We start from the raw sequence: 23,601 nt of genomic DNA on the forward strand, positions 1-23,601 counted from the left end.
AATGAATGCAAGGTTCTCCCCAGTTCCCAAGTCCTTGCACCAAACTCAACCTTAGCCTTTAAAATATATCACTTGTTTTTTTGGTGGCAGGATTAAAGTGCATGTGTTTCCATTCACCCTATGCAGAGATTCATGTTAGTTCATCCTTAAAATAAGGAATTTCAAAGATTGGAACTGAAACAAGTATCAGCCTGCAAGTCAAGTAGTGAAGTTAGCGATGAGCAAGAGCTTGAGGCCAACCCAGATTTTCCTATTCCTCTATGAACTTCCTCGTTATTGTTCTGTGTGTTTTAAGTCAACCTTAATGTACCTTGTGGTTGGATTTCCTTAATGTACTTGTGATCTGTGGGATAAATGTAATGTTGATAGTCTCCCAATAAGAAAGAGATGTTGTGGTCTGTTTTGCCAAGATCTCATTAGAGAATTTTACTTATTTATTAATATTTTAACCTCTCAATTCTCTTAATCTAAAAGACAGCATCTTACGTGCTTACCAAATAAAAGCCAACTGGGTATGGGTGGTTTTGAGAAGTGAAATTTCTTGAGCACTTTTAAGGCAAAATGTTGCCATTTTATTTCAAAAAGCAGTTTACATTTATTGTGTATCCTAAAACTTAGAACTGTTTTATCTCAAATACCGTAGATTATGTGTTTGATATAAAAGTTAACTGAAATTTTTAAAAATCTCAGTAGAAATTTCTTATGCAAAAATCCAGTGTAACCCAAAAAAGACAAGTTTTTTGCAGTCCATTTTCCTCCTCCAAAACATGCAACTTTGTGTGTGTGTTTATGTGTATGACGTTTAGTAAATTTATTGGTGGATACAGGTAAACTTGCTTTCCCTTAGTAGTGTATGAAATCTAGCTTTTATCAATACAGACATTTTGCTTAAGATTGTTATATATATTCAGATTGGTTTATTTTCTTTTATTGCATTTCTTCAAAGTATGTTTCTTATGACAAAGAACAATTATTTCAAAAACCCCTTCAGCCAACAATTTCTTTGACCCAGATTGTAAAGCAGGGAAAGACTAAGCTGACGTTGGACAGATCTCTCAACTAGAATCTACCTCTGTGAGATTCATAGAATCAGAAAATTTTAGAGTCAGAGAGGGAAATGACATATAGATTATGTGTTCCTGGTCATGTATAAGTTTTATCTTTCCGAATACATCATAAAATTAAATGAGTAATTGGTGATCACCATAATACCAGGTATCATTTTTTTTTTTTTTTTTTTTTTTTTTTTGAGACTGAGTCTTGCTTTGTCACCTAGGCTAGAGTGCAGTGGCACAATCTCGGCTCACTATAACCTCTGCCTCCTGGGTTCCAGCAACTCTTCTGCCTCAGCCTCCCGAGTAGCTGGGATTATAGGCACCCACAACTACACCTGGCTAATTTTTGTATTTTTAGTAGAGACAGGGTTTCACCACATTGGCCAGGCTGGTCTCAAACTCCTGACCTCGTGATCCACCCACCTTGGCCTCCCAAAGTGCTGGGATTATAGGCATGAGCCACCACACCCAGCTAATAACAGCTGTCTTAAAGGGAATTGATTGCATCCAGCAAAAATGAAGCGGAAGCAGAGTTCAAAGATTAAATAATTTTTCAACCACTGATTTATCTTTTCTCAAAACAAATCAACTGACACAAAAAATTTTTGTTTGGGTAAATAATCCAAATTTTAATTTGTGCTCAGAAGAATTTGTTTTCCTGTTTTGTGGGTTTAGGCTTGCTTTTTCTATTCTGACTTTTTAAAAATTCACCCTGTGGTACCTCTAGAAAAGAACATCTTTAAATCTTGTTTCAGCTAAATGAATAGATAACTAATCCCAATCAGATGTTTCTTTAGGGAATAATGTTTAAAAAACTAGTATGGAATGCAGCTCTCCTAGTGATTCTTAGATAGGCTGTTTTTATCCCAATTGTTAAGGTCTTAGAGGTCACCCAAGGTAACTATTTATTTTAAATTGCCTTTTGTTTCAGATTTCCTGTTGAATTTTTTTAACCATTTCAAAAATCAGCCAGTTGTTGTGTCATAGCTTTGCACAACCTTCAGATTCAAACCAAAAATATGTCTGCATAGCTGAATGACTGTGCCCTCCCACATCAACCCTAAGGAGAGCAGAAAATGAGATTAGACACCACATGTTTTAATCATAATGAAACTAAGATTTAAAGCTCTGTGGTCAGATGTCTTATATTTATGACACTTTGTTTTCTTTTGTTTTTGTTTCCTCAGGACATTTGGGCTTCCAGGACAGTTTTGTCACATCAGGTGTTTTTAGTGTGACTGAGCTAGTAAGAGTGTCACAGAGTAAGTATACTTTTGCTTTGATTTGGTACAAATCTGCCTTGGTTTGTGCTTGCTTTCTGCCTAGGACTCCTAGAGACAAAAAAAATAAGCTTTCAGAATCTTCTTTTCATTCACCCATTGGAGGAATTTTGCCACACAGTTTGTTTGACAACCAAGAATTTAAATCAGGAAAAATTAAATATTACTTTGATGTGAGGCATAAGAGAAAGACCAAAATCCTGACGGTCTCATATATTCTAAGGCTTCCCTGATTTCTGAGAAATTCTGCATTTTAAAAGAATTTGTTTTTGACCTTTAAAAAATGCTAATGCTGTTAGTATGAGTGACACAGGCTGGGCTGATCATTACCAGCTTGTCATTAATCACTAACAGTGAATGAAGAGTACCTGTCACCATCTTGCTCCATTGATCAAAGGCCCAGTCAATTGACTGTAGTTTTTTTATGACATAAGCTAGCATGCATGCACATGTGCACACACACACACACACACACACACACACACATACACACACAGTTGCCTTCCCTTAAGAATCTCTCTTCATTCTTATTTAAAAGCATACCTGCAGTGATTATGATGTTTCAGGTCCCAGTAAGAAGAAGGAAAAATAAATACCAAATATTAAAATGTTATTTTGTTTTACCACTCCACCTAATTCAAAATACCACTTGTAGGTAAAATTTACATTGTTAAAATTGGTTTTAAGCAGCATCAGCCCTTTGTGGAATGAGCTGGAGTAAAAATAAATATTTTCATTTCAAGTTCATACCCCCCATTCACTGTGTTACAGGCTTATAAGATTGACTGAATAAGCCGGCCCATCTCAGGACACGATGTCAGGTCATGCAAGTCAAGCCGTCCTGGTCTCAAAAGCCTGGATTCTGTCTGTTCTTATTTCAGTAGGCACTGTCCTAGGCCTACATAAATTAATCCTTACAATATGCTTTCAGACCAGAAATTACCCCCATTTTTAAAGATGAGTTAAATTGAGGATCTATGTAAGTTATTTATCCAAAGTCAAATAGTGAGGCCAGGCATGGTGGCTCATGCCTGCAATCCCAGTACTTTGGGAGGCCAAGGCAGGTGAATCACTTGAGTTGAGGAGTTTGAGACCAGCCTGGCCAACATAGTGAAACCCTATCTCTACTAAAAATACAAAAAAAAATTTAGCTAGGCATAGTGTTGCATGCCTATAGTCCCAGCTACTCAGAAGGCTGAGGCAGGAGAATTGCTTGAACCTGAGAGGCAGAGGTTGCAGTAAATCGAGATCGCACCACTGCACTCCAGCCTGGGCAAGAAGGCGAAACTCTGTCTCAAAAAACAAACAAACAAAAAATTCAAACAGTGGATAAATCATTAAGCTAAGTCTCCTTAAGGCCAGAATCCATACTCTTAGACTGGCCCAAAGGAACTTGAAGAGCTCTATAGCATGAGACTAGAGAGGGAAACAGTGGGAAGGTAACTAGCGGTGTTAGCATCATAGGAGTCGGGGACTCCCAGGTTGATGCTGAGGCATTCCAGTGTGGAAGAGTTGGAACGCTAAGGAGTCATGACTTGGAATGGGGAGGTTGCTGGCATGGTACTGAAGTGTACTTAGTACCAACCAGTTCTGTAGAGACTTGTTAAGCTGGAGAGGACATGCTGCCCTGGTTATAGCTCAGCTGATTAGGCAGTTATTTGCCATAGACAAACAACAGTGCATCTGTATATAGCTTTCTTTTTTACTTCTTCAGACTTCTGAACACAATAAATATCTCACATTTTTCTTGTAATTTTAATAAGTACAGTAATATAGGGAGTATATATATCAGACTATAACTGTCATAGTAGCATTATAGGGAAATACATTCATTGAGCCCTTACTGGGATATAAAACATAGCCTTAAAGAGTGAAAAGAAAATCCTTTTAACCATAAGGTTGGAGCACTAGCCATTTTATTCTGCCCTGGCTGCTGCAAATCTTACACTTAGTCTTCATTGCCGTCAGTGTTTCTAGGCCTGGGGGTTGTATGAGAAAGGCCCACACAGCACAGAATCACCCCCAGCCTCTCCGCCTCCTTCCACTCCCTGTCTTTCCTTTTAAGGTGTTATATCCCAAAGCTTATCAGTTCCAAGTTCGATTAGACCTCTGGTCAGTCTAAGATAACTTGGCTGCCAAATGAATTCTAAACCCGCCTTCAAGACTGCCAGAGAGGATGGCTGGACAGGGATTGAATTTGCAGAGGGACCTGGACTTGTTTCCTGTCCCTGCTTAGGGGGTTGCCTAGCCAGTGCCTGGCATCATGAACATCCTTTGGCTCTCAAATGCTTTTTGATTCTGCACACTGCTGTGTAATCGCTCTGGGACTCACTCACACATGGCCTCATGCTGACGGAAACTGTTTGGCAAGAGTGGGTCTGGGCTGTGTCAGCTCAATCATGGCTTCAGGCCAAACTAGTCGACTGTAGTCGGGAGACCCCTTTTTCTTAAACATAATATAGGTTTGTCAGGGTATATTTCACAAGATTGCCTTGGCTGCTAGGGTAAGGATCCCCAGCTCAGGTTTCCTCACCCACACACCCTCCTGAAAGGCTTAACACTCAAGCCGCATGCTGGAGCTGAAATCCCTCACTGTTGCCTTGCCAGGCTGCCCCCGCCCCCCGACTTGTTCCCCCATGTGGGAAGAGAGAGGCATCCATTTCAGAACTGCAGTGGATGCTTTTTGCAGATGAGTGGGCCTGGGGTGCATTCTGTATCCTCGAACAGAAATAAGCTAACTGGCACATAAGGTGATTCAGCATATGATGTTAGCCCCATTAGAAGTGTGATGTCATAGAATAGAAAAAATTAGAGTAGCTAGCATTTATCAAGCACATACCATGTACCAGGTATTGTGCTGGGTACTTTGTAAACATTATTTCATTCCATCCTCCCATGGTCGGTGTTAGCGTCCCTTTTTATAGATGATGGAGTTCCTGATGCTCCAAGAAGTTAAGCAACTTGCTCTTTTCCCTTTGTTGTACTCAGCTAGCTGACTGCAGACCTTTTCATGCAGGCCTCTCCTATAATTGTGTTATAGAACTAAATAGAATTCGAGGATTCTGTGCTTTTATTGAATAATCAGTTCTTGTTGAGTTGATATACTTTTAACTTATTAATTTGTGCATTAAAAAAAGGTTAAAGCTATTTTCTTGTAAACCAAAGTGAGTAAGATATTTAATGGAATTTTTTTTTTCTGGATTTGTTTTCAGGTGTGAGTTTGTTTTTAATTAACAGACGATTCCGTTTTAGGGCTGTTTTTTAGGTTTACAATTTTAGGTTAACAGAAAGTACAGAAGTCCCATACACCCCTCCTCCCAAACAGTTTCCCCTCTTGTTAACATCGTTCGTGTGTGTGGTATATTTGTTATAATTCATGAGCCAATATTGATGCATAATTATGCATTGAAGTCCACAGTTTACATCAGGGCTCACTCTTATACATTCTATAGGTTTTGAGAAATGCAAAGGGATAGGTATCTACGATTATAGTACCATACAGAATAGTTTTACTGCCCTAAATTTCTCCCATTCTGCACCTAGTCATTCGCTGCCACTCCCCGCCACTGATATTTTTACTCTCTCCATAATTATGCCTTTCACTTAAATGTTTTTAATCGTGTCAATATCCTAGAATCTCTGACTGTTTTGCAGATTTCTTCTTAACCTCCTCTTATTTATCCTAACCCCACCCAGACCCCCCACAATCATACCTAATTATGATGATTTATATGGGCTGGAAATTTCAGTCATCATTAATGATTGCTTAGCTTGAGATTTTTCTCTCTTTCTGGATCTTTAGTATTTGATTTTTAAATTTGCTAATAGAAATACTTACTTTGACTAGGTTTCCAGTTTTTGTTTTTCATTTTCTCCCTTTTAAATGTAAGAGAGGAGGGAGGTGCTATTTCAGTATTTCCTCATGAGGATTCACTGAAATAACTATGTGCAGTGTGTTGTTTTTAATAGTGTTACTACCGAGGTGGCAATGGCAGAGAAACTCAAGAGAAAGCTGCTGGCTCAGCCTCACAAATTGAGAGGTGAGGGATTAGGCAACAAGGATGCTTGCCATTGAATGATACTGATCAGATATATGAAGCTGTTGGAATCAGGGACTCCTGCTGGCCAACTGAAGCTGCAGTCTTCCATGAACTCCCCCTCTCCTCCTTGCCTCCTGCCCACCACCTTTTATTTATTTATTTATTTATTTATTTGCATTATCATCTGACGTCCATGAAAGGCAGGAATGGAAAGTTCTGTTTCCGTGGCAGCACAAGTATTATAGCATAAAAATCTATATTTGTTCTCTTGCTCCTTTTCCCCCCATGTGGTAGGACCATCTGAAAGTAGCTCAATTATTTATTGTCTTGTTCCAAGGGAGAGGAGAAATACAGACCACTAGACGCTGTGCCAGAGAGAGAGAAAGTATTCTCTGCTTTGGGGAAGGGGGTTTTACAAGCGTTAACAATGTGGTTCAGAATCACTAAAGTTGTTTTAGCATAATACTATGAGGAAAGAGACAAGAACCATCTGTTGAAATGGCTCTTACATGATGCTGCATTTTCAAACAAAGCCTTCTCGAGGCATTTTTAGATTGGTCTCTTTCCCTTGAAGTTGCTACCAAGAGAGCCCACTCTACTAGCTGCTAAATGATGCTGCTTAGATAGCTGTCTCTGTCAGCACCCACTCTTTTGTTTATTTTGCGCCAGTGTTTTCCTCAAAGTATGAGCTCTAAGACTGTCAAATCTTACTCCTGGTATGAACCCAGAAAGTTCTCCTGAAAAATCCACTACTTCTGCCCATTTCCTTCCAAATTGCTGACTCTATTTTAGTTGAAGTTGGTGGAGTGACTCCGAAACCTTAACTACTTCACTGGGAAAGAGGAAAACCGCAAATACACACAAGCCATTGTGACTCTGGCCTGGTGGGCTCTAATTTTCTAGCGGCGGTTTGTACACCCAAGCTGGCTGCAAGGGTTAAGTAAACTTCGTGGCTAAGGATGACTTCATGGCCCTGGAATTTTGAAAAGCCAGGATTCTCAGTACACTGTGGCCAGCCTTAGAGTCTTTGGGTGTGAAAACCACTCTCAGTTACCCAGACTGATTTTTGGTTCCTGTTGCACTGCTGCAGAATCTATTAAAATCCAGCAGCTGAATTGTCCTGGCTCTGCCACAAAGCTCAGCTGCTGGGTCGGCTACAGGATTCCCGAGTTGTTTGTCAATGGAGAGTGGGAGTGAATGGAACCAGGCATATGCCTCAGCCTGGCATGAGGTGGCACCCTAGTGGCTGTTTTCTGCCTTAGACATGTGCACTCGTTCTATATTTTCACACAGGAATTGTCATTAACATCCAAATTGCAGTTCGTTTCCAAAGTTCTTTTTGAAGTCTCTAGGTCCTTGTTGCGCCTTCAAGTACCCGTATTCAGACACTTAGATTTTCAGGCCAGCAATTTAGTAAGAACTATTGGCAATATTCTAACTTGACATGGTAGAACTTCTGAGACAGAATGAAAACCTCGGCTACAAGGCACAATAAGAAAATGAAACTCTTTGGTAGGAACAAGCCCAAACTTGAAAAGACAAAATGTCCTCGCACAGAAGGACTAATGAGGAAATGGGTGTAGGATAAGAAATTCCAGACAGCGAGTCCTCTGGGTGCCATTGAAACATTTGCAGTACTTTAGATCTTTATTAAAGTCGGATAGATTTAAAACGGTTGGTTTTCCTGTGTTAAGTAACACGATAGCTGTGATCATTGCATGGAAATTAATTTTAAAAATAGCTTATATTCTTAAGCAAGATCTTCTTTCAAGAGAAACCATTTGGGCTTGAGCATTAAAGGAAGAAACAAAAAGATATAATAAAAAATAGATGCAGCTCTCGCATGAACAGTTGCTGTGACCTTGCCTTTTGTTTGCCATTACACAATTCAATGGCAGTCTACTCAAACTATGCGCTCGATCAATATCCTATTAAAGCAGCACAAAAAGTCTCCATAAACTTAGTGGTTAGCTATGTTTATAAATGGAACTCGGCATAATTAGATGGTCAATAGCAGGCTCTACTAGTAATTTTAAAATGAACATCACACATTTTATATCTGTAGAAGTCAATGGCACCTCTTCTAGAGTGAGGGTAGAGTATGGAGCAGACAAAAGAGTGGGTGGCCCTTTAAAAAAAATCATGTCTATCTCCAAATGCAGTTTTTAAAGAAAATCTAAGGTATGGAAGAGAAAATTCTGATTTGTCCCTGTATATTTTTGTTTTACCTATCTGAACCACCTTGTTCTGAATATATTAGAACATTGCAAATGTTACATTTTCTAGTTTTAATCAACCCCTCGTAGAGAGGTAAAATAATAAATATTGCCATACTCTTAGGAAGAAAAATAACAGTCTGGCTGGCTTAATTTAGCCAGCTTCCTCTACTATAATTCAATAAATTTTCAAAATAAATATTGAAATTGAATTAGTTCAGGAGGATGTTTTATTGCATGATTTTTTCCTTTTAATTTTCCTGACATATTTGGGGTGACTATTTGGGTAGCAAGGCTGGCAGCACGTGCAATGGACTGGCAGTGATAGAAATTTTCATCAAACTACCCTTTCTTCTGAATCCCAGCTCACAGTATGGGTGGCCAAGCTTGATTTTTCCTATCCTATCCTCCTCACCTAGTGAAGAATGAGCCATGTGAGGTGAGAGTGTCCCTATCCTTAGGCCAACCCTGTCCTCATCTGACTCAGCCCTACAGATTAAAAGAGGCATATACCTTGTGTTTGATGTGTGCACTGGCAGTTGTGTCATGGACCACTGAGCTGTTGAAATTAGAACTATAGCAGGAATAAGCTGAGGATATCAGTGTATCCTTCAGTCAATGCTCTGCATGAAGGTCTAGCCCTTTCCCTTACATTCACTCTTACAATCTTTCTGGTTAGAGCTGGCTGTGAAAGTTCTCATGGCAGAATTTGGAGGCCTTTCAATCTCTGTTCTCAGCTGAAGCTTCGGCTAAATTTACCAGACTATGAATACTATCATTAATAAGATTTAAACTGGGGAGAAGCACAACATATACCTGATGTCCATTCTAATGTGTCGCCATGGTCTCTGTTCGTATGTTCATTTATTTCTGGGTCATTCATTAGTTATGCTTCCTATGTATCCAATATAAAATCTATATTCAAGTTGGCAGCATGGTACTATAAAACAGTATAGGATATAGAGTTGGGGATCAGGCTTTGCCACTTATCAACTCTATAGCTTTGGGCAATATTTAATCCCTCTTGGCTGGGTTTTCTTCCTAGGTTACAAACATTTATTCATTCAGCAAATGTTTATTAATTCCTAACTGTGTGCTGAGCCTAAGTCCAGGTACTGGAAGTAGAAATACCTCTCAGGAGTGTAATGAGGATTAAATCACAGATAGTCTAGTGCCTGCCTCATAAGTAGATGCTCAACAATGATAAATACCACGATTATTGAACAGAGCCTCAGTCCCTGATCTTTCTTCACTGTGTGCTCAGAGCCAGTCTTGGAGCTGACAGCTATCAGTAAATTTATTGAAAATGTGTGTGTGTGTGTGTGTGTGTGTGTGTAAATTAAGAAGGGCCAATTATAGAGTTCATGTTCTAACAACCAGTTTATTAGAAGAACCATTCTAGTGACCCTTCCAGAGTTAGTAATTCCAATAGAGTAAGAGCATGCCAACATTAGACCTCATTCTTCCATTTTAAGAAACCAGAAAATTCTTATTCCGCACATTTTTAGCCAGAGCCTATGTTTCTGCATTGTTCTAGAAATTTTCTCCTAGAGTATCTCATGGATAACACAATGTTTTCAAATTCTCAATCTAACACTGACACATTAACAACTTTTTAAGTGGCAAACCACACCTGGGTTATCTGTACCAGCTTTCTTAAAAGTAGTACTTAGTTTTACAGTATTTAAAAATTTTGCTTTCACTCTTATTATGAGCAAAATTCCCTGTGAATGGCAGAAGCGTAATACAGGTCATTACTGACAGTGTGGTTTGTTAGGGTTTTCTGAGACAGTCTCACTCTGTTGTCCAGGCTGGAGTACAGCAATGTGATCGTGGCTCACTGCAGCCTCCACCTCCCAGACTCCAGGGATCCTCCCACCTCAGCCTTCATGCACTGCCACACCCAACTAATTTTTGGGTTTTTTCAGAGACAGGGTTTTGCCATGTTGCCCAGGCTTATCTTGAACTCCTGGACTCAAGAGATCTGCCTGCCTTGGCCTCCCAAAGTGGTTGGATTACAGACATGAGCCAGAGTGCCCAGTTAATCATGTGCTTTTTAACAAACCTTTATTTATGCAATCATAAGCCTCAATTTTTAAGGGTGGCTATTCATACTCAGTAGTAACACTGAAAAACTAAAAGGGATTTTTGTGGCTTCCAAAAAGTTGGCAGAAATCCTGTATTACCCTGCAGTAGGGCCACAAATATGATTGAGATTTGGCTGGAGTGCATTATCAAAGCTAACTCTTGCCTATTAGAAGGGCTATTGGTAGAGACCCTCTTAACATGTCTAGAATGAGGCTGGTGGAGTCCACATTCAGCAAAACCACACATTAGGTCAAACAGTGGAACTGAACTAATCCAGTATGTGGTTAATATGAGTACATGTTAACACCCAGGATTTTTCACTAGTTAGAGGAGAAAAACAGTAAAAGTTATTGGTGAAAATATTGAAACTATTGTTTTGGTTGACAGCGGGATTAGTCAGTTTTTGGGATGGGACTCTGTCGATGTAGTATGGTTTCCTAACAGCTAATGGTCAAGTAGTCCCAGTGCACTCTTGGTTGTGGGGCTTATGTTTAGCTTAGCCCTTCCTTGGTTTATAGATCACTGGCAAAAAGACCTCTTAGGCCATCAAATCCCACCCCTGTCAGAGAAAACTTAATCCCATGGCTGAGGCTATAGCAGATAGTAAATTGGTACCACGTTTGACCTCAACCAAAAGCCAAGACGTGATGATGGTCTAAAATGCAGAAAATCAATTTCTGTCCCAAAGGCAGAAGCCACTAATGCAGATCAGTCAGCCTTGCTAAGCCCTCTGTGGACTGCTCTGTTAGACCAAGTGGCAGGGCCCTTCATCCAATGGAACTCTTGCTGACACTTGCAAGGTTTAAGACCTGCAAAAGCAGAGAGGCGAGAAGGAGAAGGAGGAGATAGAAGTTTTGCCACATAAGTGTACGCGATAATTATTTTTCTATTTAAACTTGTTGTATTTATCTCCCTCATAACTGAGGACAAAGGAAAGACAGTGGGACTAGAAATGTAGATTTTACTCTTGTTTCTTTGAACAGATATCTAGGAAATGTCTACGTTCAAGTCCTTCCTCTGTCACTTATTTAGTTGCATGATCTTGACCATGTTGCTTAACTCACAGCAGTTTCTCATTTTTAATGAGAATAATGTAACTACATATTCCATGGGGATAATGCAAGGATTAAATGAGATAGTTCAGGTCAAATACCTAGCACATTGCCTGGCATGTAATAAATACTCAATAAATATTAGCTCTTGGCCAGGTGCAGTGGCTCACACCTTTAATTCCAGCACTTTGGAAGGCTGAGGCAGGCGGATTCCCTGAGGTCAGGAGTTCGAGACCAGTCTGGCCAACATGGTGAAACCCTGTCTCTACTAAAAATACAAAAAAAAAAAGACAGGTGTGGTGGTGCATGCCTGTAATCCCAGCTACTCGGGAGGCTGAGGCAGGGGAATTGCTTGAACCAGGGAGGTGGAGGTTGCCATGAGCCAAGATCATGCCACTGTCCTCCAGCCTGGATGACACGGTGAGACTTCGTCTCAAAAAAATAAAAAATAAATTAATTAATTAAAAAATTAGCTCTTGGCTATCTTTCATTAACAAGCTCATGTAATTTTAATTCAACTCAGTAAACATTTGGTGCATATGTATTGTATGAAGCACCCTGCACTGTGTACTGAGGAGAATACAAAAATAAGTCGGAGACAGTCCTTTCCTCTATAGAGTATATATCTAAGTTTCTTGAAATCTAAGACTGAGTTCATTTTATGGCAATAAAGTGCCTGAATACTTAATTTATAAATTAAACTAACAGTATCTGTCAAAGATAAACTATCTTCATGATTCAGAGTGGGGTGGGAGAATGTATCGGTGAAATAAAACTGATGTTTTATGTTTCTGTTTTAATAAAACAGAAACATTTTTTCAAAAATAAACATTCCTCAATTCACCTCCCTTTTCTTTCTGCCACCAAATGTATATTTCTTAACGTGTGTCCACAAGACAAGGATGTGTGAAAATAGGGCTCTGTCTGTGTTAGCGGATGTCTTTCATGGGGTTAAAAATATTCTACTGGCTTTTGGCACCTAATGCTACATTTCATAAAAAGCATTGCTTAAATCTTTTAATAGCAGGCAGGTTCACTTTCACATAGAGGGAAATCCTTGTTTTAGTTCAATGCCTTTTCTTCTTATGTTCCTGTTTGGAAAACCATACTCTTAGCCTGCATTTGGTCAGACCTCTTAGAAAGGAAAAGTTGAAAACAGGAGCTCAGCATAGGGTTTACAGACCAGAAATCTGCTTGGCAAAGGAGTTGCTGAAGACTGTGGCGTAGAAGCTGCAGAGAAAGTACCTTTATGATTGATTTCCATTCAAGTCAGACTGACTGCAGTGTGGTCATTTTTCTAACCCATAACTGCTCACACTGCAGCAGTCTGCTATCTGCAGGGTGTCTGAATTATAGCAGTCTATGTTCGTGTTACCTCTTACACAAATTACTTACACTGGTTTCTTTTTCCATGCAAATTCATCAGTTTTACAGCCCCTTGTAGCCACAGTCAGGAAACTCTGGCAGAGAGCACAAATTGATAAAATGAGTTAATTTTACTATACTTATTTTTTTCTTTCTAAAAGCCCTTTCTCATAGGCAGTGCTCAGGAAGCATATTATGGTAAAAGGAAGATAACAAAGGAGTTGAATTTTCTTGCCATAAATTACTTTCCAAGTTAATTCCCTTTAACGATGATTCCAGATTTGCTTGAGTTTTCGTAGCATTGTGCGTTTTACAACTGTGCCTTTGATAGAAAGAAGAACAAGTATTTTCCCATGTTCAGTCCCTTTGTGCCAGTGACATGAACTTTCTTACAAGATCTTTGCCACTAGAATGCAAAACAACACTAAATTGTGCTGGGTCCATAGAACTGTGTGCTGCTATTGGACTCCCCACCCCCGCCCCATGTCTCAAGTACAAGTCCCCAAAGTCTCACTGAGTGTTGTAGATCCTGTAATCAGAAGAAAAATGTATCTCTTTTTTCATAATAATTTTCTAAGTTGGAAATAGAGTTGGGTTACTTACTGCCATTCTGTCATATTCTTCAGTGGCCATGCAGATTCGAGGAAGGGACAATAATAATGGTTAATCTCTGAAATGTAAGCCCCACAAGGGCAGGCTTTTTCTTTCTTTCTTTTTTTTTTTTTTTCCTTTTTTTGAGGCAGTCTTGCCGTGTCGCCAGGTGCCAGGCTGGAATGCAGTGGTGCAATCTCGGCTCACTGCAGTCTCCGCCTCCCGGGTTCAAGCAGTTCTCCTGTCTGAGCCTCCAGAGTAGTTGGGACTGCAGGCGTACACCACCATGCCCAGCTAATTTTTGTATTTTTTAGTAGAGACGGGGTTTCACCATATTGGCCAGGATGGTCTCGATCTCTTGACCTTGTGATCTGCCTGTCTCGGCCTCCCAAAGTGCTGGGATTACAGGCGTGAGCCACCACACCCAGCTGAGGGCAGGGATTTTCTGTGTCTTGTCCACTGATCTGTCTCAAGCATCTGAAATGATGCCTGGCTTACTGAAAATGCTCCATAAATATTGTTGAATTCCATTGATTGCAGCCTCTCCGAGGATATATCCTATTAACCATAGGCTGGACAAACTAGGCATTTAGTTAATGCTCCCTGCTGACTTCTGTTGAACAAGTTGGAAACTTAGCACATGGTAATCTCTCAGGCAGAGTAGCTCAAACATTTGTATAGAAATTATTTTTTCCACCATCCTCTCCACCAATGCAAGCCTGAGCAGCTTGTCTCTGGTGGATGGCAGAAGTTCAATAACCACAACCTTATCCAACTACTAATGTGTACAGAAGAGCAGGTCATTAAGAGGGTTGGCTACTAAAATAACCCCTTTCTTCCAGTAGCCTACATTACTATAATGATTCCTTAATAGCAAACCATTTATTAAGAAATGACACAAAGACTGCATTCAACTTATGACAGGAAAGAGGTGGGGGTAGAAGATGAGTGACTTGGAAATAATATCTGAAGAGACAATTTCCAAAAGTTAATCTTTTGAGAAAAACTTCTCGATAGAACAAAATACCTCAGATTCATTAATTACAATACTACTTAAGAAAGCTGAGGAGCCCTTCCCCACAATGTATATGCATGTATAGAATTCTGAGTTTCATTTGGTATTGTTTAAAGTTTAGAGGGGGCAAATAGGGAGGGTAATTATTCACTCTCCTTAATTCAAAGCATATTTATTGATTATCAACTGTGTACTCAAACCTGGTCAAAGGTAGCTCTAGGATCTGTAGGATTAAAGGTCAAGTGTATTACCTCTGTCTTCATGACCTGGTAACTTCATGACCTATTTAACTTCTTTGTGCCTCAGTTCCTCCCTGGTGGTATTGTAAGGATCAGGGTTCCCCAGCCCTTGGGCTGCAGACTAATACTGGTCAGTGGCCTATTAGGAGCTGGGCTGCACAGCAGGAGGTGAGCAGCAGGTGAGGGAGCATCACCACCTGAGCTCTGTCTCTTGTCAGATCAGTGGTAGCTTTAGATTCTCATAGGAGTGCAAACCCGATTGTGAAATGCACATGCAAAGGATCTAGATTGCAGGCTTCTTATGAGAATCTAATGCCTGATGATCTGAGGGGGAACAGTTTCACTCTGAAATCACCCCTTTGCTCTGATCCATGGCAAAATTGTTTTCTTTGAAACTGGTCCCTGGTGCCAAAAAGGTTGGGAACTTCTGGTGAGGAGTTAAATGGGATGATTTGCTTAAAACCTTTAGCCTAACTTCTGGTTCATAAATGATGCCTAGTAAATTGTGATGGTGATGGTGGCAGCAGTGGTTAGTGGTGGTGGTGGTTCATTTATGCCGTAATTATTATTAGAATTATGAGGTCCAAAGAGTTTCAGTGACTTAACCAAGTAAACAGGTGGTTATTGGCAAGAATGGGAATCTAGACAATTTCTCCCTGTCCTAGCCTAGCACTTTTTATGCCCCATGATATCTCTTTATAACCTTCAAAATGCATCTAGGTCTAGATAGGGAGAAAATGTTGCATATGAGACAAAGAATGATAAAGCTAGAGTCAATAACAAGAGGAGCAAAACTGGATTTTACAAAAAATGGAACAAAAAGGCCGTGCTGTGGTTGGTCCGGTCCTACCCTAACATCCTCACGTTTGATTGGCAGTGGCTGCATCATTTCCGTAGCACACCAGAAGGCAGTTAGTCTTTAACCTCAGAAACCCAGTAAGATAACCTGGGCGGGCCAGAATTTATGTGACATTGGACAAACAATTTAACCCTCTACAACTTTTGTTAGTTTCTTAACTTTCAAAAGAAGGACTTAATGCCATTATTAGTTAAGAAGTATACAGTGTTACATAAACTTATTGATGTTTTATATTTGGTAGAAGAATATAATCATTTATTTATGCCCTTCCATGTGCACAATTGGGAACAGGTCTCCTAGATCTGCTTGCTATCCTGGAGGAGGTGTCAAATATCCATTGTAAAAATTCTGTTTTCTTTCCCCACGGCAGAGTTTTGGCCTCCATTCCCTTCCACTTGGACACTTGCATCAATCTTTTGATTTTCCCAGAATTTAACCCCCTTCCATGCATTCAGAATATGGATGCTGTTTTAGTCCATTCTCATGCTGCTATAAAGAAATGCTTGAGACTGGGTAATTTGTAGAGAAAAGAGGTTTAGGCAGGGGGTGGTGGCTCACACCTGTGATCCCAGCACTTTGGAACGCTGAGGTGGGCAGATCACCTGAGGTTGGGAGTTCAAGACCAGCCTGGCTGACATGGAGAAACCCTCTCTCTACTAAAACTACAAAAATTAGTCAGATGTGATGGCGTGCACCTGTACTCTCAGCTACTCAGAAGGCTGAGGCAGGAAAATCATTTGAATCTGGAAGGTGGAGGTTGCAGTGAGCTGAGATTTCTCCATTGCACTCCAGCCTGGGCAACAAGAGAGAAACTCTGTCTAAAAAAAAAAAGAAAGGAAAAGAGACTTAATTGACTCACAGTTCTGCATGGCTGGGAAGGCCTCAAGAAACTTAAAATCATGGCAAAAGGCACCTCTTCGCAGGGCAGCAGGAGAGAGAATGGGTGCCGAGCGAAGAAGGGGGAAGCCTCTTAAAAAACCATCAGCTCTTGGGGGAACTCATTCACTATAACGAGAACAGCATGGGGGAAACTGCCCCCATGATTCAATTACTTCCGCCTGGTCCCACCCTTGACACGTGGAAATTACAATTCAAGGTGGGATTTGGGTGGAGTTACAGAGCCCAACCCTATCACTTGCCTTATGAATGTTCCCGGGTCCACAGTGATCTTACCACTTTTCTACTCAGAAACGGTCCCGGATCCCACAGACCACTCACTTTACTTCTTAGCTCCAAACTTATGCACATACTTTGTCCTTTGCCAAGAAAGCCTCTCCTTTCTCCTGTGCTTCTTTAAATGTGAACCATCCTCGAAGGTTCAGCTTAAGTTCCCACCCTTTCTAGAATCAAACCTTTTTCTGATCTCACAAGCCAATGGGATCTATGACTCCTTTGAACTTTCCTAGCACATTCTTTGCATTTTTTCCTATGAAATTTAGCATGTTCGGCATTGCATTAGATATTCAGGTATTATTTTAGTATTCCACTTAGGTTGTAAACGTTTTGGGGACAGAGACACTGTGTATCTTTTTATTATTTCAACTTTAAGGCAAATACTACATATGAGAGTCAGTGTGGCACTATAAGAAAAGCCCAGGTTTTGAGGTCAGACATCCTTGCATTTTAACCCTAACTCTGTCTTTCTGTAATCAAGGACAAGTTACATAATCTCACTCCAAGGCTTCATTCTCCTCATCTAGAAAATGCACTTTCCTGAGAAGTTTGCTTTGAGGATGAAATTAGGTACAGTAAATAAAGTGCTTATCAAAACGTGCCATCATGGGTGCTCCAAAAGGCCTGCCTAAACCCCACCTCTTGAGTTCTTCGTGACCTGACAAAAGGTTCTTTCTCTTCTCCAGATTAGAGGTCCTGAGAATCCCCAACCCACTGCAGGGATACTTTGACAGGGGCTGCACCCCTCAAGTGTGAGGCTTTCTCTTTGGCTCTGACAGTGTCACTGAGTCAGAATCCAACCCACTAAGCTAACTGTCCATGTGATTCATACCTACAGGAAGTTGCAGGGAGATGTTCCTTTATAAGACTCTTGAGGAAGGCAGAGTTTGGATCTGTGAATTACTAGGCTTATTTAACTCAGGTTGTGAAACGCATTCTCATTTCAGAAACTTAGTGATGTTTTAAAATTCAAGACACACATAACCAGTGCCAAGCTCTCAAGTTACTCATCAGAAGTCTGATAAGACACTTTCGGGAAGTGCCAGGCCACCTGGTGCCATTTGCTACATTACAATTACAGTGTACTTAAGTGGTTCACAGGAAGTATATATATGGGCAAGTTAAGCCCATTTATATGGGCTTAATTATTTTTTAATGTCTGAGAGTTGGGCACACCATGTTTACACAGTCTTTTTTTCTTTTTCTTCCTCTATTTTGGCTCTCTTGACATTTGAAAAAGATAAGGCAAAAGACATTTTTCTAGGATAGATAAGTATGATATAATTGCAGCTGGATGTTTTCTAGGATAGACAAGGTATTATGTAAGTGCAGATAAAGTATTATGTAAGTGCAGTATTATATAAAATATAAAGCTAGGAGGCCTCTTCCCTCGGTCTGATCGAATCCCTCACATTCACACTGTGCACTGTGTTCCTTTCCTTCCAAGAGGAAGGAAAGTGAGGAAGTGAGGGCCAGACAGTGTCCACCATGCTCAGGAATGAAACAGCTTCTCCACCCAGTTGAAGCCTCAATTTCCTTCTGACATTTGTGAAAAGCATCTAAATCTAGACCTATGATACTGATCAGCCTTCTAACTCTTCTTTAGTTAATGAGAGGTGTGAATCTCTAATGTCTAGGAAGGCACAAAGCATTAAGTACCACCTACGTGTCAGCCTGCTGAGAGTGAGGATGAGTGATCTAGGCTCATATTGGAGTAATCTCCCCCATCCCTCCTCCATGGCCTATTTCATACATAAAATATCACAAAATAAAAGGGGAAATTATGCAAATAAATTTAATATAAAACCAAATTAGGGAACGACTATCAGAATTATTAATTAGAACCCTGTTTACATTTATTGTCAAGCCTTGGCATTTTTTTTAATGAAAAATTTTTAAAAATTCCTTCCTCCCTTAAAGCCTGTCATTGAGAGATGTGTTTGAATTTCAGAAAGTAGGTGTGCATTTCAGTCTTCCATTCTTTAGCAGTGACTGTTTGTGTATGCTGACAGTTGTGATTAAGGTTTATTCATTGCTATTAATCAAATAAGCATTTATTCTTAGAAATTGTTATATTCCCTCATACCGTCTCTTGATCCCACAGTTCCCTTAACCTCAATTTACCTGGTTTACCCAGCGCTAATGCTGGGAATTATCCCATACTCCCCCATTCCCGCTATTACAATAGTCAAGAAGTCAGCGTGTCTTCTTTTTACTTTTTCATTTTCTAAGATTTTTATTCAAGATGGGGTCTCATTCCATTGCCCAGGCCTGAATTATAGTGGCATGATCATAATTCACTGCAGCCTCAAACTCCTGGGCTCAAGTGATCCTCCCACCTCAGCCTCCCAAGTAGCTGGAACTAAAGACATGTGTCACTACACACAGGTAATTTTAAAAAAATTTTTTTGTAGAGGCACAGTCTCACTATGTTGCCCATGCTGGTCTTGACCTCTTGATCTCAAGCGATCCTCGCACCTCAGCCTCGCAAAGTGCTGGGATTACAGGCGTGAGCCACCACACATGTGCCCAGCCAGTCAGTACATCTTGATTCTGATTCCTGAATAATTGCATCTGGCTCCTTTTTTCCATCCTTTGAGCTTAAACTACATCCTCACTGTACCTTGGATAAATGTCCTAGTGGCCTCTCTGGTTTGCTGATTATATTCTTCAAGCACCCGTCACTCTTTCCCTCCATGCCTACTCTCATAACAGGCTGATCTTTCTAGATGATAAATGCAAATTTGATGATAGCGTTCCCATACTTTGCTATTGAATATAACTCAATGCAGCAACCCATTCTACTGACCAGTGTTAGTACTGACTGCCTCCTGGTGTCAGGGACTATATTAGATTCTGGCAATATAAACCCCAGTTATAGTGGGGTGAGGTAAATGCTTTAATAGCTTATAAACTTGGGAATCTTCTGAATTCAGATTTATGTTCCTTCAAGAAACCTGCCAGGTCCCACCAGGCACATGTTGGCTCATGCTTATAATCCCAGTGCTTTGGGAGGCAAAAGCAGGAGGATTGCTTTAGACTAGAAGTTTAGCAGTTCAATACCAGCCTGGGCAGGAAGACCCCATCTCTACAAAAGAAATTAGCCAGTGTGGCATACCATACCTGTGGTCCCAGCTATTCCGAGGCTGAGGCAGGAAGATTGCTTAGGCCCAGAGGCTGGAGGCTACGGTAAGCTATGATCACACCTCTGCATCTGCACTTAGCCTGTGTGAAAAAGTGAGATCTTGTCTCTAAAAAAAAAGAAAGAAAAACCTACCAGATCCTTCATAACCTGACCTTAACCATCCTCCCTCTCCCCCACGTATTCTACACTGTATCATCATACTAGGCTATCAGAAATCCAGTAAACATTTTATGCTCTCTTCCCTTGATGCTGTTTTCTCTACCTAGAAGTCCTCCTTCCCTTTGTTTGCAGGCTTCACATTTTCTGAGGCCATTCCCTTGAATTTCTTATCCTCTGGCCAACATGGTAAAACCTCGTCTCTACTAAAAATACAAAAATTAGCTGGGTGTGGTGGCACGTGCCTGTAATCCCAGCTACTTAGGAAGCTGAGGCAGGAGAATTGCTTGAACCCAGGAGGTGCAGGTTGCAGTGAGCCAGGGTCGCACCACTGCACTCCAGCCTGGGCAACAGAGCGAGACTCCATCTCAGGAAAAAAAAAAAAAAAAAAAGGTAGGCTAAGCTAAAATGTTTGGTAGGGTAGGTGTATTGAATGCATTTTCAGCTCATGATATTTTTAACTTATGATTAGTTTATCGGGATATAGCCTCATTGTAAGGTTAGCACCTGTAGCTCTACCAAATGACTTCTCAGACTTTTAAAAAATTAATCTGTCAAACTTTTCTTTCTGTTTAAGGGTAGGGACCATGTCTTCCATCTAAGTGCCTTCCTTGCTCAGCATAGTTCTTGGCAGTAGCAGGCTCTCAGTAAGCATTCACTGGATGAATAAAAGTCCCTGGTTCATGATGCTCCTTATTATTATTTCTTCTGATGGATACTAACCTGTATTGATTTATTCCTGTGTCAAATTCTGTGGGCTTAGCTCTCAAACCAGGGCCTCAATGCAGTATCTGTTGTTCCTGCTTTTACATAATCTTTCAAAAAGATTTGCACTAATAATTTACACCACTAATTTTGCAAAGTTGTTTTGTAAAATTGGTACATGTTATTTGTCCACTCAAAGACATTTATTAAGATATTGTCAACAAGGGATCTAAAGGCTCAAAGACAGAAAATCCAAGGAATCAGTCTCATATAAGGGTCATTTCTGAAAGTCACAAATAATCCAAATTAAATCAAAGGTCAGAAAATTCTTTTATAAAGGACCAGCTGATAAATATGTTAGGCTTTGTGGGCCATATGGTTTCTGTGGCAGCTACTCGTCTTGTGTGGTGTAATGTGGCAGCAGTCATAGACAGTATGGAAATGAAAGGCTATAGCTATGTTCCAGTAAAACTTCATTGATAAAAACTATGGACCTGCCTTCAGTTACAAGGTTGGACAGATACTCAGTTAAGATATATGCAAGATGCAAAGGTGGTTCCGAGTAAGAAGAAACCACGCATTTCATATTATAAGAAACTGGGAATGGGCAGCTTAGAAAGATGGCTTTGTTCTCACCAAGGTTCAAGGCAGAATTCCACAATACAGATGAGTAGAAGCTATCAGGATCCAATAAGGTTAGACAAGCCTAAGGAATGTTTTGGCTGATCATTCAAGAAAAGTTTAAGAACAAAATGTGGGGAAGTATTTTTGTTAAAAGCATTCAAGAATGTTGCAACCTCGGTGACAATTTACTATCACATAAAAAGAAAAGATGAAAGCTATATTAGAAAAAAATATTCCTTTCCTGTGTAGACTATTTTCATTGTCAATATTCCTTTGGAGTCAGTTTATTACTGATTATTTTGGATAAGCCTACCATATAAATGAAAAAAAATGTGCTAAATGCAACACTGACATATACTCTCATTGGTTTTTTATTCACAGAACTTAACTGATTTTTGTTTGTTTTCTTAATTCTAGCACCAATAGCTGCAGGAACTGGCCCAAATTTTTCTCTCTCAGATTTGGAAAGTTCTTCATACTACAGCATGAGTCCAGGAGCAATGAGGAGGTCTTTACCCAGCACATCCTCTACGAGGTAATTTGATTGGCAGCTCTTGAAGAAGTTACGCTGCATGGTTGCGCACCTGGATTTTACCTCTGGGCCTGCTATGCATTGAGCAGTGTGCCTTTAGTAATAGCAAGGTAGTGGGTTCAGCCCCAGCAGACTGTCAGTCTCATTGGGGAGATAAAGCAAATATGCATGTAGCAAGGATAAACGTACACACACACACACACACGCACACACACACATATATACACATACAGACACAAACACACACACATATATACACAGAGACAGAGACATTAAAAAAACTGAACTAAATTGTGTGACACAGGCTAAAAATAAAGAGGGCTTTATCCAAAAAGAGTACCTTGGTTCTACCTCTAAACTTTGGTTAGGGTTGGCGAGATGGAAAGGAAAAGGAATGGAATTCTGGGTGGGGTGAAAATATGAGCAAAGGCATGGAGGAAGGATGGGTGATGAACATAACATGTACTCAGGAAATGAAGGACAAGGTTTGACTGCAGCAAAGGGCATATGTTTTGGCTTGTTTGGCAGGAAGTGGACACTGGTGACAGTCCCTGTGTCATGCCCACAGCAGACATTACGGCTCAGTGCCATCTCTTTTCCCACTGAGCCCCCAAAGGTCTCAATATCCAGTTTGCTGGAGTTGCCCTAAAAGGTGAAACCTGCTTGATATCCTGGTGTGAGGTTATACAAATGGAAGCAGTCACTCGTATAATCTCAAATGAGGGTGGGGCCAGACCACAGACCCCACTGTATTGAGAAACCTTCAGAAAAGTAAAGCTAGAGGAGTGAGTGTAACCTGATAATGATTCTGGGGTTCGTGCTTCCCTTAACATCACAAAGCCAAAATCAAAATGAAGCATTTTTGCAAGATCATGTTGTCTCTAGATAACCTGTACCAGAGGGAAAGAGATTAGGCATTAAACCCACAGTATTCTTTTACAAATTGGCTTTAGCACTGGACTGTGACAACAAAGAATAGAATGGTGCAGAACGATCTTTGATGTTTGTATACTTTGCAGAAAAATGTCTGACAAAGGTATATTCCTCCTAAAGCAAGTACCTGAGTCTTATGATTTAAAACAGTGCCCAAATTAAAGACATTTTCCTTGGTGGACACTTGTTCTTACCTTGCCTTTATGTATTTTAAACATTACTACTTAAAAAAAACATAAACCTAGTCATTACCAATACCTTGAAGGCAGTTAAAGAAACAGGTATTCCCTAAATATAACTTCCAGATCCTACCATCATCTTTCGTGTTGTTTAAATGTTCCCCTTAATTCCCTGTAGTATCAGCTTCTCAGGGGGACAAAAACATCAAACATTCAAAGTATATTTATAATAGAAGGAAGAGATTGTGAATACATTCGGGTGTTAATACATTTTGAGGATTTTGAATGTTTGCTGATGGAAGAGACATTGTGTGTAACTGCACTCAGTCAATATGAAGAAGGTTTGCAAATACT

General features: G+C 40.2%; 1 protein-coding gene across 6 annotated transcripts in view; it reads left to right on the forward strand.

Annotated features, from left to right (window-relative positions):
• NFIA (nuclear factor I A) overlaps positions 1 to 23,601 on the forward strand; it is a 394,588-nt gene that overhangs the window by 254,741 nt on the left and 116,246 nt on the right. For all 6 annotated transcript variants that reach the window (XM_002750888.5, XM_078332012.1, XM_009001349.5 and 3 more), the window contains 2 exons: positions 2,243 to 2,317; positions 22,021 to 22,138. In XM_002750888.5, coding sequence (XP_002750934.1) covers positions 2,243 to 2,317; positions 22,021 to 22,138 — 193 coding nt within the window. The remainder of the gene's footprint in view (positions 1 to 2,242; positions 2,318 to 22,020; positions 22,139 to 23,601) is intronic.

The sequence above is a fragment of the Callithrix jacchus genome, chromosome 7, assembly GCF_049354715.1.
Source record: "Callithrix jacchus isolate 240 chromosome 7, calJac240_pri, whole genome shotgun sequence".
Classification (NCBI taxonomy): Eukaryota; Metazoa; Chordata; class Mammalia; order Primates; family Cebidae; genus Callithrix; species Callithrix jacchus.